This window comes from Doryrhamphus excisus, linkage group LG13, assembly GCF_037039965.1.
Source record: "Doryrhamphus excisus strain RoL-2023G ecotype Guam linkage group LG13, RoL_Dexc_Guam_v1.1, whole genome shotgun sequence".
NCBI lineage: Eukaryota > Metazoa > Chordata > Actinopteri > Syngnathiformes > Syngnathidae > Doryrhamphus > Doryrhamphus excisus.
Window position 1 is genome coordinate 5,764,540 of NC_136369.1, and position 12,826 is coordinate 5,777,365.

At 42.6% G+C, this 12,826-nt stretch overlaps 2 protein-coding genes across 2 annotated transcripts; both read left to right on the forward strand.

The window, feature by feature from the left end:
• The first annotated feature begins 2,797 nt into the window (after positions 1-2,797).
• On the forward strand, positions 2,798-3,967 carry mettl21e (methyltransferase like 21e). The gene is made up of 4 exons (XM_078795664.1): positions 2,798-2,947; positions 3,173-3,290; positions 3,384-3,481; positions 3,548-3,967. The coding sequence occupies exons 1-4, from the start codon at positions 2,825-2,827 to the stop codon at positions 3,872-3,874; spliced, it is 666 nt and encodes a 221-aa protein (XP_078651790.1). The 5' UTR covers positions 2,798-2,824; the 3' UTR covers positions 3,875-3,967.
• A 4,347-nt stretch (positions 3,968-8,314) lies between these two features.
• Positions 8,315-11,441, forward strand: mettl21ca (methyltransferase 21C, AARS1 lysine a). Its single transcript, XM_058089775.2, has 7 exons — positions 8,315-8,360; positions 8,431-8,585; positions 8,651-8,768; positions 8,852-9,424; positions 10,478-10,632; positions 10,709-10,826; positions 10,912-11,441. The coding sequence occupies exons 1-7, from the start codon at positions 8,315-8,317 to the stop codon at positions 11,304-11,306; spliced, it is 1,560 nt and encodes a 519-aa protein (XP_057945758.2). The 3' UTR covers positions 11,307-11,441.
• Positions 11,442-12,826: the final 1,385 nt, after the last annotated feature.

A 12,826-nucleotide genomic window follows, 5' to 3' on the forward strand; every position in this document is an offset into this window, starting at 1 on the left:
GTCTCAGAGAGCTTGAAATGCATGGTGGGGGGCCAGATGAGATATTTGGACAAGAAGTTGGGGGAAATGCTGGATTTGATGCTATGGCTCTGTGTAACATAAAACTGGGTGATAGCTAGAAGCCTGTCAGGGATTTGGCCCCTGATCGAGGTAATCCCAAATGACTTTACTGTGACGAGAAACTGAAAACGGCTCTTGGCTTTCATACTTATTCTCTTGTGAGTGATCTCGCCTTGTTATTTGAACATGGAGACTCAGCGATGTGAGGAGAGCTCTAAGACTGGAGAAAAAGGTGAGGAACTTTCTTAAACCAATGATTTTATTTTATAATTGCGGTAAGATTGATTACAGCTTGACTAAAAGAGCGAGTGGTGCTTTATTCTCAGGTTACGCTATATATCCTCACTTAAAGGGGATCTTTTATGCTCCTTTTGTATTGAGTTGTCGACTCCGATAGAGCAGCTATGATAACCCACACAGAGAGCTTTCAAAGATTCTGGAAATCTGCACCTATTCCAGTTGTATTTCCTTGCCTTTCCACAATGGTCTGTTTTTATTTCTGCCACACATGGCCCGCCTCCGGGCACAACCACTAACTTTAATTGGTCCCCGTCAGCTTGCGCCCTGGCATGCCCATATAAGGAAGTCCGTCTCACTGTGATGTCACAGGAAGCCGGTGTTGGAAAAAATAATACAACATTATAATAATAATACATTTTATTTGTATAGCGCTTTTCAAAATACTCAAAGATACATTAAAATACAACATTAATTCGTTAATACACAGTTAAAACATGAGAAAAAGCAGGGCGGGGCACAGCAGTCAGGTATAAAAAGTTAGACATTAAAACAGATTTAAAGAGGTGGGTTTTTAGTTGTTTTTTGAAACTGGGAAGGTCAGGGCAAGCACGGAGTGAATGGGGGCAAAGAGTTCCAGCGGGTGGGGGGCAGCGATGGAGAAGGTTCTGTCACCCCAGGTTCGGAGCTTGGTCTTACAGGGGAGTGCCAGCAGGTTAGAGTCTGAGGAGCGAAGGGGACGCGGGGGGTTGTGTGGATGGAGCAGGTCTGTGAGATTTGGGGGGGGGGGCGATCGTGGAGGGCTTTGTTGGTTATGAGAAGAATTTTGAAGTGAATGCGTTGGGGGACGGGACAATAACAATAAGGTAATAACAATAATTATTGGTCAGAAAAGTGGGAAAAGCACAATAGGTCCCCTTTAACTCTCATAACCTGTTCTTCTAAATAGTAAACATCCGGCTTCACACCATTTGAGAAGATCGTGGCAAGTAATTGATAACAGTGTTACATAACCAACAATGGTGTCTGCCTGGTGGAGAAATGTAGCACCTGTATTTACACACACAAAGTGACCTGGGGTTGTCACTGCATGCACCCCCCCAACCTTGCATAACTCAGGTAGTGCGTTAGATATGTCAGCGTACACTGACACATGGCAGCAGTGTGATGGATGATTGTAAACACAAACAGCAGGATGTAGACGGGGGATGACAGGAAGGCATGTGATCAATTTATCGTCTGTAATCAAATTTCAACCGTAAGCGTTTGTGTTTTTGTAATACGATACGTTGGACTGGATGCCATGACATTATTGGATGTGGGGCTATTGCTTTTCCATTTTAAAAATACTTTGTAATCACTGTGATATTTTCTGGCGTTTTAAGCAAAGTTGTTCATTACATCACCAACAACTAGTCCTGTGGAAAACACTGCATCGGCTGGATTTTAGGATACATAGCAAATTTTTGAAATGAACTGTGAAAACACACACACACACACGTTTCACTGTTGTTAAAAACATGCATTCATTCATTCATTTTCTACCGCTTTTCCTCACGAGGGTCGCGGGGGTGCTGGAGCCTATCCCAGCTGTCTTTGGGCGAGAGGCGGGGTACATCCTGGACTGGTCGCCAGCCAATCACAGGGCACATATAGACAAACAACCATTCACACTCACATTCATACCTATGGACAATTTGGAGTCATCAATTAACCTAGCATGTTTTTGGAATGTGGGAGGAAACCCACGCATGCACGGGGAGAACATACAAACTCCACACAGAAATGACCTAGGGTAGAATTGAACCCTCGTCTCCTAGCTGTGAGGTCTGCGCGCTAACCACTCGACCGCTGTGCCGCCCTTTAGTGCAACAGTAAATATGAAATAAATATGTAAACAGTTGGGATTTGCCCTTTATATTAAGTTATGGACTCCCATATAGCAGCTACACACGATAATCAGCACAGAATGCTTTCTAGTTCTTCCAGAATCTGCACCTATTCAGCTGTATTTCGTGGTTATGGCAAAAACGGTCTGTTTTAATGTATTCCACTGGAGCCTATCCCAGCTGTCTTTGGGCGAGAGGCGGGGTACACTCTGCACTGGTCACCAGCCAATCACAGGGCACATATAGACAAACAACCATTCACACTCACATTCATACCTATGGACAATTTGGAGTCACCAATTAACCTAGCATGTTTTTGGAATGTGGGAGGAAACCGGAGTACCCGGAGAAAACCCACGCATGCACGGGGAGAACATGCAAACGCCACATAGAGAAGGCTGAGGGTGGAATTGAAGTGGAATTGAACCCTGGTCTCCTAGCTCTGAGGTCTGCACGCTAACCACTCGACCACCGTGCCACTGAGTAAAATGTTATATTCATACTAATTAGTGCTAAGTGAACCATTGAATGGAATTAATTCATGTGACAATACATCCTATGACAAAGTGATGAAATAATGACAGACTATTTCAATCCATGCAGACCCTACCGTGGATGCAGATCTTGCCACAGCTATCATGGCACGTCAGTTCCACCCTTCTGTCCTGGGTCCAGAGGCATGGGAGGGCTACATCTTCTCTGACCAGGAGATCCGAATTAAAGAATCCACAGACCTCTACGGAGCAGTTCTCTGGCCTTCTGTATGTGTTTCCACCCATCTGTCCATTTTTTATGCTGCTTATCTTGTGCAAAACTGCCATCAACAGGACAATCATTTCATTTGACTTGTATCTATTCAGGTGGATTTTAGATCTACCAGTGTGTAGATCTGTGGAATTCTTGACCTGGGTCAGTTTTGATCCAGACTATCCAGACTGTGAAGGTCAAAAATATGATATGGGATTTTTAATACTACGACCCTGCAGGCTATGGTGTTGTGCCACTTCCTGGAGAACAACTGTGACAAGTACAACCTGATGGACAGGAATGTGATTGAACTTGGTGCAGGAACTGGTCTGGTCTCCATTGTTTCCAGTCTTCTAGGTATAATAAATCCATGTTACTGCTTGTTCCAATGAGTGTAATCTTTGTTTGGATTTATTTCAATGAATTTTTTGTTTCGTCCTACATGCTCAGGTGCTAAGGTGACCTCCACTGATCTCCCAGATTTGCTCGGGAACCTCCAGTGCAACATCACACGCAACACAAAAGGACGGTGTAAATACACCCCCCTGGTATGGTCTTAAAGTTCTTGATAAATCCACAACTTAAATATACTTAGCGTTGTATGTGGTTCTCAGGTCACACAACTGGTCTGGGGTCCAGAGGTGGAGCAGAGGTTCCCCCACAGCACTCACTATTTTGACTACATCCTGGCCGCAGACGTGGTGTACGCCCATCCCTACCTGGATCAACTGTTGGACACCTTCATTCATCTGTGTCAGGGGAACACACTGATCCTGTGGGCCATGCGTTTCCGCCTGGATGCAGAGAACAGTTTTGTGGACCGCTTCAGAGAGCACTTCCACTTGGAGGAGCTGTACAACCTCCCCAGTCTCAGCATCAAACTGTACCGAGCCTGGAGGAGGGACAGGAGGACAGACGATCAAGAGAAGGCTGCTTTTTAAAATTTGTATTGTGTCATATCCCTGTTTACTCTTTTGCTGTGTAATAGTTTGTAACAATACTAGTATTAATGTTACTGGTGTAATGGTGTCTGTGGTGTGGATTTTCACTCAAATACACTACCTTTTCATGGAAAAAAGAATAATGATGCCACCAACCATGAGTTAGCCTGTGTGGCAGTTTGTTTAGTGGGTCCCGCCAGTGACCCATCACCTGTCCTCCCACTACCCATTCGTCTTTGATCTGGGATACATCCTCTTGGGGGGGGGGGGGTACTGTCACAAACCATGAGTTAGCCAGCGTGGCAGTTTGTTTAGTGGGTCCCGCCAATGACCCATCCCCTGTCTTCCCACTACCCATTCCTCTGTGATCTGGGATACATCCTCTTGGGGGGGTACTGTCACAAACCATGAGTTAGCCAGCATGTCTATGTTCCCTTATATCCCTTAGTTCCTGGGTGTTAGACTCTTATTTTGTAATTTCCTGAATTCACCGGTCCTGCTATTCCCACCGTTCAGCAAAGGGTTCCACTGGGGGGGTACTGTCACAAACCATGAGTTAGCCAGTGTGGTGGTTTGTTCATGTTCTTTTTTATGCCTTAGTGGGTCCCGCCGGTGACCCATCACCTGTCCTCCCACTACCCATTCCTCTTTGATCTGGGATACATCCTCTTGGGGAGGGGGTACTGTCACGAACCATGAGTTAGCCAGCGTGGCAGTTTGTTCATGTTCTTTTTTATGCCTTAGTGGGTCCCGCCGGTGACCCATCACCTGTCCTCCAACTACCCATTCCTCTTTGATCTGGGATACATCCTCTTGGGGGGTGGGGGGGGGGGGGGGGGGTACTGTCACAAATCATGAGTTAACCAGTGTTTTTATTTCAGATATTTAATCTTGCTAACCGATACCATAATCAGTTTTTAATTTAACATTCAAACAAGCATAAACCATCTGTTCTCAGGTCACCTATATTTGCTTTTAGTGGTTGTACTTGGACTTTATCACTCCCCTTCAGTGACCCCGAGGTTGAGGGCCAGGGTCATCTTAGACCACGGGTTATTATAAAATACATTCTCACTCGTAATGGTGCCCTCAGACCTAAGCGTCAGCAAGAATCTGGGCAAACATGGCTGCAGAGCTTTCCAACAGGAGTCAGTTGACAACTTGGAGCTAAATTCAAATCTAAGTATGAACAGTATGATCAGGTTTTAGCACCTGAAAGCGCTTCTGTAAAGGCTGAATTTAATATCTTATAAACATCAATGGATCTTAGCACATCTCACAAGTCAGCGTACAGATCCCTATTTGTCTATTCAATAATGATGTGATTAGCTGGTTGTAAAACCCGTCTCGGGTGCATTAAAGGCCTTAGTGATATGAACATACCATAATTAAATACTGCACTGCAGACGCTTTATCTTCGAAGCCTTGTGGTGTGGATTCGGAGCCACTTGCCAGCCGTTTGACACATTAAATCTCATATCAAATTTATGAATTCACAATCCCTCTGCATTATTTGCTCTGCCAACCCCTTTGTCTCGGCGGCCAAATGATGGGCATGAACTTGACAGCTGAAGGGTGCGCCAAGCGTAACGTCGGATTAGAGAGCAGAAGCTGCGTGATCCATGTAGACTGACGCGCCATGTATCTTTGTCAAAACAAACTCAGCAGCTGAAAACCGAGTCCCTGAGTGCTCACATTGTAAACAAGCTCCTGCTGAGGCACACAGCTAATTTGCTACTTGTCATCAAGCTTTAAAATTGTCTTTTTTTTTTTAAATCCCCATATCCAACTGTTCCACATCCACAAGTCATGATCTAACCACTGTGCCTTTCCAGTTACCATGCCAAAGCAGAGATAGGTACCTGAGAGTGACCTCAAATCACGGGTCAAAGGCTATTAAAAAGTAAGTGAGTGAGCTCTAATTGGGGTTTACTTTTCAGTCTCGGGGGGTTGCATGCAAGTCTGATCTTGTTACCGTCCATCTCCGGTGAAGAAACCAAATCCATCACCATATTTCAGTCTACGTGCACCTTTTTTTATACTTGCTGCAGACCACCATCATCTACAGCAGAGGTCTCAAACTCAATTTACTTGGGGGCCACTAGAGCTCGGGTCTAGGTGAGACTGGGCCGCATCAGATTTTCTAAAAAAAAAAAATGCATTTATTAAAAACAAAATTTTTTTTAAAACTTCGCTTGGGTTCTGGTTTTCTACAAGAAAAGCTCTGATAAAACATTCCACTGTTCTCAAATATCTTAATTTTTATTTTTCTACACAAAATAAAATCAAGAATAAAGAAAATCAATCAATCAGTAATAAATATAATAATAATAATAAAACAGCAAATAATAAAAAATTAAGAAACCACATATAGTTGGTGGGTAGACAAATTATTGTTTTCAGATTAAAATGAACAAAGCATTATTAGAGCCTTGTAGACATGACAAAACACGACTATAGTCACATTTATACTTTTTTTATTTACAACATATTGCGCAACTGCAGGGTCTTGAGACACATGCTAACTCGCAAAGTAGAGAGCTAGCGACCTAAACGGTAGCCTTCAAGTTATTTCCTTTAAACTTAAATAGCCAAAAACTTACCACTTCCACACGGATAGGGAGGATAACTATTAACAGTTATTTAACCTTTAACATGAACATTAATCAAATGTAATAATTTTTTCTGGGTACATGATACCATACAGCATCCATATCAAACTTGCGCGGGCCGCACTAACATTAAATTTTATATCAAGGCGGGGGCCTCAAACTAGTGTCCTGCGGGCCACATTTGGCCCGTGGGCCACGTTTTTGAGACCCCTGATCTACAGTCACCCCACCTTACAAAAAATGTCCTTGTTTTTTTTTTAAAGCCATAAAACACATTCGGGTCTCATAAACACAAATTTTATGAGTAGCCGCTGCTATTTTTAGCAAACATCACCCATCTGTTCCGGATCGCTCAACTGGTTGGAATCAACCGTCATTGTTTTGAACTAAACGAAGCATATGCTAAATACCCAAGCCGGATCATGCACATTCATGTTCTTTATATTACATCCAGGAAATTTAGGAGCAAGACCTCGGCAGTGAAGACGGGAAGTAGATTCATGGCCTGCTGTTGCTATCGTGACATACCTGGCATTCTCCCTTGCAAATCATCTTTGTGTGTATCTACGTCTGTGTGTGTGTGTGTGTGTGTGTGTCTGCGTCTCACGCCGCTCTTGTTTATTTATCATGGCTGCAGCTCTAAAAATACCCACGTGCCCTTGTGATGATGGTGATGATGATGATGGGAGTGTCCAGCAAGATGCTGAGTCTCTAAAACCAGATGACTCCAAACGCACTCTGATTGCTCCCAGGAATAAAGCTCTACGGAAGGTAGGTTAAAAAGGTCGGAGGTAAGGTGGGAATTCATCAGAGGAGATAAAACTTGTCATGTTTTTGTGCTTCGTTAGATTTTATGTTATGCCTCACTGCCATACTTTTGGCAATATGACACATCTGCCGATGTTCTGGTTGATGGAACCTACCAGCTAAACATTTAGACACACTTTCTCCTTTGACTGCATGGGCAGGTATCTATTAGTGTATATTTATAATGTTGTTGTCTTATTGAATGGTTCTCTAATTGCATTCTGTAAAAAATGTATTCTACAGTTATCTTTTGTTTTTTTATGATGTGGCGGCGACTGAATGCTGCAAAAAATAATTCATTAATTTTCTACCGCTTATCCTCACAAGGGTCGCGGGAGGTGCTGGAGCCTATCCCAGCTGTCTTCGAACCAGAGGCGGGGTACATCAGGTAGATCAGGTCGTTTGTAAGAAGATGACACTTGTTAAAAGTTGCATCAAACTATGTACACCTTTAAAAAATATCAAAAAGTTGTATTAAAGGACAAGTGTACCAAAAGACATGACGTGGAGATTTTACTGTTGCACAAAAGGTGATGACGTTTGGTAAGATAAAAAGAAAAACAACAATGGTGTGCGTCGCCAGCCAATCACAGGGCACATATAGACAAACAACCATTCACACTCACATTCATACCTATGGACAATTTGGAGTCACCAATTAACCTAGCATGTTTTTGGAATGTGGGATGAAACCGGAGTACCCGGAGAAAACCCACACGTGCACGGGGAGAACATGCAAACTCCACACAGAGATGGCCGAGGGTGGAATTGAACCCAGGTCTCCTAGCTGTGAGGTCTGCGCGCTAATCACTGGCGACCAGTCCAGGGTGTACCGAAGACAGCTGGGATAGGCTCCAGCACCCCCACGACCCTTGTGAGGAAAAGCGGTAGAAAATGAATGAATGAATGGTCATTTATAATTATGGTTTGGTTTTTTGTGGCTATCAAGCAGTACACAGGACTTTAAATGGATACTTTGGCCGTATACCCCGTGGGGGAAAGCCACTGTGTGAGAAGCAGAATGGAGATGGAGGAGGATGAGGAGCAAAAAGAGGAGAAGGAAAATGGTAAGAGAATGCATCAGACTAATGTGGCTAATATGACGTAAAGTCTGTATTTGTATTTTGTGTCCTATAGATGCTTCACATGGTGATGCCGTCCAGAAGGAGCATAAACAAGGATGGTCTCCATGTTTCTTCCAGAGGCCAGATAAAGAGTTGTATCATTATGCTGGCCAGGAGATCATCATCCAGGAGGCTTTTGACTCATATGCAGGCATGATATGGCCAGCGGTAAGTACTATTTGACACATACATATGTCAAAAAAGTGTACATTTAAAGGGTTTACTGCCACCAGGCTTTGGCACTTTGCCACTACCTGGATTCTCATCAGAACCAGCTAAGTCTTGTGGACAAAGCGGTGCTGGAGATCGGCGCAGGAACCGGCCTTCTGTCTATTGTGGCGTCACTCCTCGGTAGGTGAGAACCGAGAACCGACCTGGTTAACAGACATACTTGTGACTTGTCACGATTCAAAAATGTCCCACGCGGTCTGCAGGGGCCTGGGTGACTGCCACCGACCTTCCAGATGTTCTGAGCAACCTGAGATTCAACCTGTCCAAAAACACCAGGGGGCGCTGCAGGCATACACCTCAGGTGGCGCCTCTGTCGTGGGGCTACGACCTGGAGAGAACTTACCCCACGTCGGTCTACCGCTACGACTACATCCTAGCTGCTGATGTGGTCTACCACCATGACTTCCTGGAAGAGCTCATGGCCACCATGAAGCACTTCTGCAAGCCAGGGACCACCTTGCTCTGGGCCAACAAGGTCAGAATGGAGTCTGACCTCACATTCGCAGACAAATTTAAGGAGGCCTTTAAGACAAGGGTTCTACAAGAGGATGGGGAGATAAAGATCTTCATGGCCACTTGCAGAGAGGATGGAAGGAGATATGATCAACGGGAGGGAGGCTGTTTCCATGGAAACAAGGATGGAGAGTCTTTGGTCAAATCAGAAATTGGACAAGCTGGAAGATATGATGAATGTGAGTCGGAGGAGAAGACCAGCCGAGAAGAACATGAGACGAATCAAGCTGAGAACATCTCAGTTTCACTTGAAGATTTGTCAGGTGAGTTTTCATTATAAAGCCGTAGGTAGGTTGCATATTATAATATTTTTATTTTTATTTTTATTTTTATTTTTATTTTTATTTTTATTTTTATTTTTATTTTTATTTTTATTTTTATTTTTATTTTTATTTTTATTTTTATTTTTATTTTTATTTTTATTTTTCAATCAAAAGTAAGCATTATCATCTTCATAAAGACACAATTTTGGATGCCATTGGCTTGTGCATGTGTGTTCTATGTGCATGCATGTGTAACTGATTTAATGCAGGGGTCTCAAACACGTGGCCCGAGGGCCAAATGTGGCCCGCAGGACACTAGTTTGAGGCCCCCGCCTTGATATGAAAGTTTAATGTTAGTGCGGCCCGCGCAAGTTTGATATGGATGCTGTATGGTATCATGTACCCAGAAAAAATTATTACGTTTGATTAATGTTCATGTTAAAGGTTAAATAACTGTTAATAGTTATCCTCCCTATCCGTGTGGAAGTGGTAAGTTTTTGGCTATTTAAGTTTAAAGGAAATAACTTGAAGGCTACCGTTTAGGTCGCTAGCTCTCTAGTTTGCGAGTTAGCATGTGTCTCAAGACCCTGCAGTTGCGCAATATGTTGTAAATAAAAAGAGTATAAATGTGACTATAGTCGTGTTTTGTCATGTCTACAGGGCTCTAATAATGCTTTGTTCATTTTAATCTGAAAAAAAAATGTGTTTACCCACCAACTATATGTGGTTTCTTAATTTTTTTATTATTTGCCGTTTTATTATTATTAGATTTATTTATTACTGATTGATTGACTTTCTTTATTCTTGATATTATTTTGTGTAGAAAAATAAAAAGTAAGATATTTGAGAACAGTGGAATGTTTTATCAGAGCTTTTCTTGTAGAAAATCGGAACCAAAGCAAAGTTTTTCTGTTTTTAATAAATGCGTTTTTTGGGGGGTTTTTTTGAAAACCTGATGCAGCCCAGCCTCGCCCAGACCCTAGCTCTAGTGGCCCCCAGGTAAATTGAGTTTGAGACCCCTGATTTAATGCATATTTTTTATCCGCTAAGCAGAAGTTCACGAGGCCAAAAGAAGCCAGCCTGACAGGACACCAGCCTGGGTCCCCAGCATCAACAGCAGCTTTGGTAAAGATGTGTACCATTACACGGGACAGGACATCGTCATTCACGAGTCCATAGATTCCTTTGGAGCTGTCATGTGGCCGGCGGTGAGCATCACTTATCAAAATATTTTATATATATCTATATATCTACTCCTCACTTATTGCATTCTTCATCTTCCAGGCACTGGCTCTGTGCTCCTTTCTGGACAACAACAGGCACATAGTGGACCTACAGGGGAAGAAGGTGCTAGAACTGGGAGCCGGAACCGGACTGGTCTCCATTGTGGCCAGTTTGTTGGGTGAGCAGCCTCCTGTTCAACTCCCACACCACTTCTATAGTATTCTATTGCATTAACTGATACCACTTTTATGATCTGACGTCAGGAGCCGCAGTGACAGCAACAGACTTACCTGAGGTGCTGAGTAACCTCAGGTCCAATGTGATGAGGAACACTAGGGGGCGTTGCAGGTTCACACCCACCGTGGTGGCACTGGCCTGGGAGGGTGACATGGAGCACACCTATCCGGTATCGACGCATCGCTTCGATTATGTTCTTGCAGCAGATGTGGTTTACCATCATGACTTCCTGGATGAGCTTCTGGTCACCATGAAGCACTTCTGTCAGCCTGGCACCACCTTGATCTGGGCCAACAAGACCAGACTGGAGTCTGATCTCACGTTCGTAGACAAATTTAAGGAGGCCTTTAAGACAAGTTTGCTGGATGAAGATGGAGACATGAAGATCTACATGGGAAGATGCAGAGACATGGACAAATGACTGAATAACATGTAAATCTTTTCTAACATTTGTTGTGAAGTGGTAATTTTGTAGGCTTTGTTTATTTAAGAAGAAAAAACAGAAAGAAGTGCAATGTTCAAGTGATTTGTGTTCCTTCCTTTGTGAATAAAAAAATATTGTGCTAATAAAGTATTTTATATTTACTTATAAACTGCCTAAATTATTTCCTGATGTTTAATTGATTCATAATCTAAAATACAAATCACAAAAAGGTCATAACATAACTTAATTTATAAAAACTATCGGTATGAATATCGCCAATACAGGCCCTGTACTTACTTCGAATCCGATCATACCAAATCTCGCGGTATCCACACCACTAGCAAGTGACATACAGCAAGTGCGCATGCGCACAAACGATTGTTTCCGGTACGTATTGGGTATTGTCACAAGCCACACCCACTTGGCCTGAAGAGGAAGGAGTTATTCTGAGACTGCGCAAACGTGTATGCGCGCGCACATGACGGGCACGAGCCGTGATTGAGTGACAGCCATTAACGCCACTCCCCGTTTTCTGTCCGAGCGATTGTGAAGAATATGTTCTTTTTTGGTAGTTTGTTTTCTGAAACCACCATTGGTAAGATATGCTAACCCGGTGGCATTGTAATGTTTTTATAGTTGAAAAAAAGCTAAGTAGAGATTACAGTAATTACGTTCCGAAGTGTAATTGCATCACACATTAAGTAATGGTCACTGATTCTCTTTCTTGAAAAATATTTTATTCTTTTTTCTTCATCACCTCCCCACCCGTGTTTTTTTTTTTTTTTACACAAGTCATTGAAGACTAATGGATCAGTACCAAAGAGTTAATTTGCTTTTCCTAGAGCTTATGACATAAAATATTGTAACTGCAAAAGTCATCAGCAGAAGTTCAAATCTGTTCAAATATCCTTACACTGTAGAGAGAAACACAAATGAGGATTCTATTTGGTGCAAGAAATGGACGGCATTCAGTGGTGGTGAAAATTAAGGCCTCTTTTTGTTTCTCCAGAGACTGTTAATGGTAATACATGCCACAAAGAGCAGAAACCTGAACTTTGACCTACATAAATACAGATAAGAGTGTGAAGGGATGATTGACGTACAACTGAATCAACTAAAGAACTGTACAGGTGGTAAAAGTCGTCATGACATTAGAATACCAGCGTAAACTCTATTAGAGACTAAAAATGCCATTCCTAAAGACAATAAAATGAGGTGAACATGAAGACAGCGTTCCAATGTGAGTAAATATTATCAAATACCTCCTCTTTTCTGGGCACAACAAACATTTTGATGACATATTGTCCTTAACAATTCCAAGCCTTCATTGTCATTTTCTCTATTTATATCTTAAAAGGTCCATAGCAGTGTCTAGCTGATGTCTAAAATATGGTTTACTGGCCTTTAATGGAAACATGCTGCCCAGTTTGACATTTTCAGATACATTTTCCCTCCAGTGAGCACATATGTAACGCTTCATTGTCGCTTGAAAACAACAGTAATGACATTTCATGACA

Excerpts from the sequence above, each read along its gene's own strand:
- mettl21e (XM_078795664.1), top strand. The coding sequence starts at position 2,825 with ATGGCACGTCAGTTCCACCCTTCTGTCCTGGGTCCAGAGGCATGGGAG. Across the intron at positions 2,948-3,172 it reads GAGCAGTTCTCTGGCCTTCT|GCTATGGTGTTGTGCCACTT; the intron begins GTATGTGTTTCC and ends ACGACCCTGCAG. Across the intron at positions 3,482-3,547 it reads GGTGTAAATACACCCCCCTG|GTCACACAACTGGTCTGGGG; the intron begins GTATGGTCTTAA and ends TGTGGTTCTCAG.
- mettl21ca (XM_058089775.2), top strand. The coding sequence starts at position 8,315 with ATGGAGATGGAGGAGGATGAGGAGCAAAAAGAGGAGAAGGAAAATG. Across the intron at positions 8,361-8,430 it reads AAAAGAGGAGAAGGAAAATG|ATGCTTCACATGGTGATGCC; the intron begins GTAAGAGAATGC and ends TGTGTCCTATAG. Across the intron at positions 8,586-8,650 it reads CAGGCATGATATGGCCAGCG|GCTTTGGCACTTTGCCACTA; the intron begins GTAAGTACTATT and ends TACTGCCACCAG.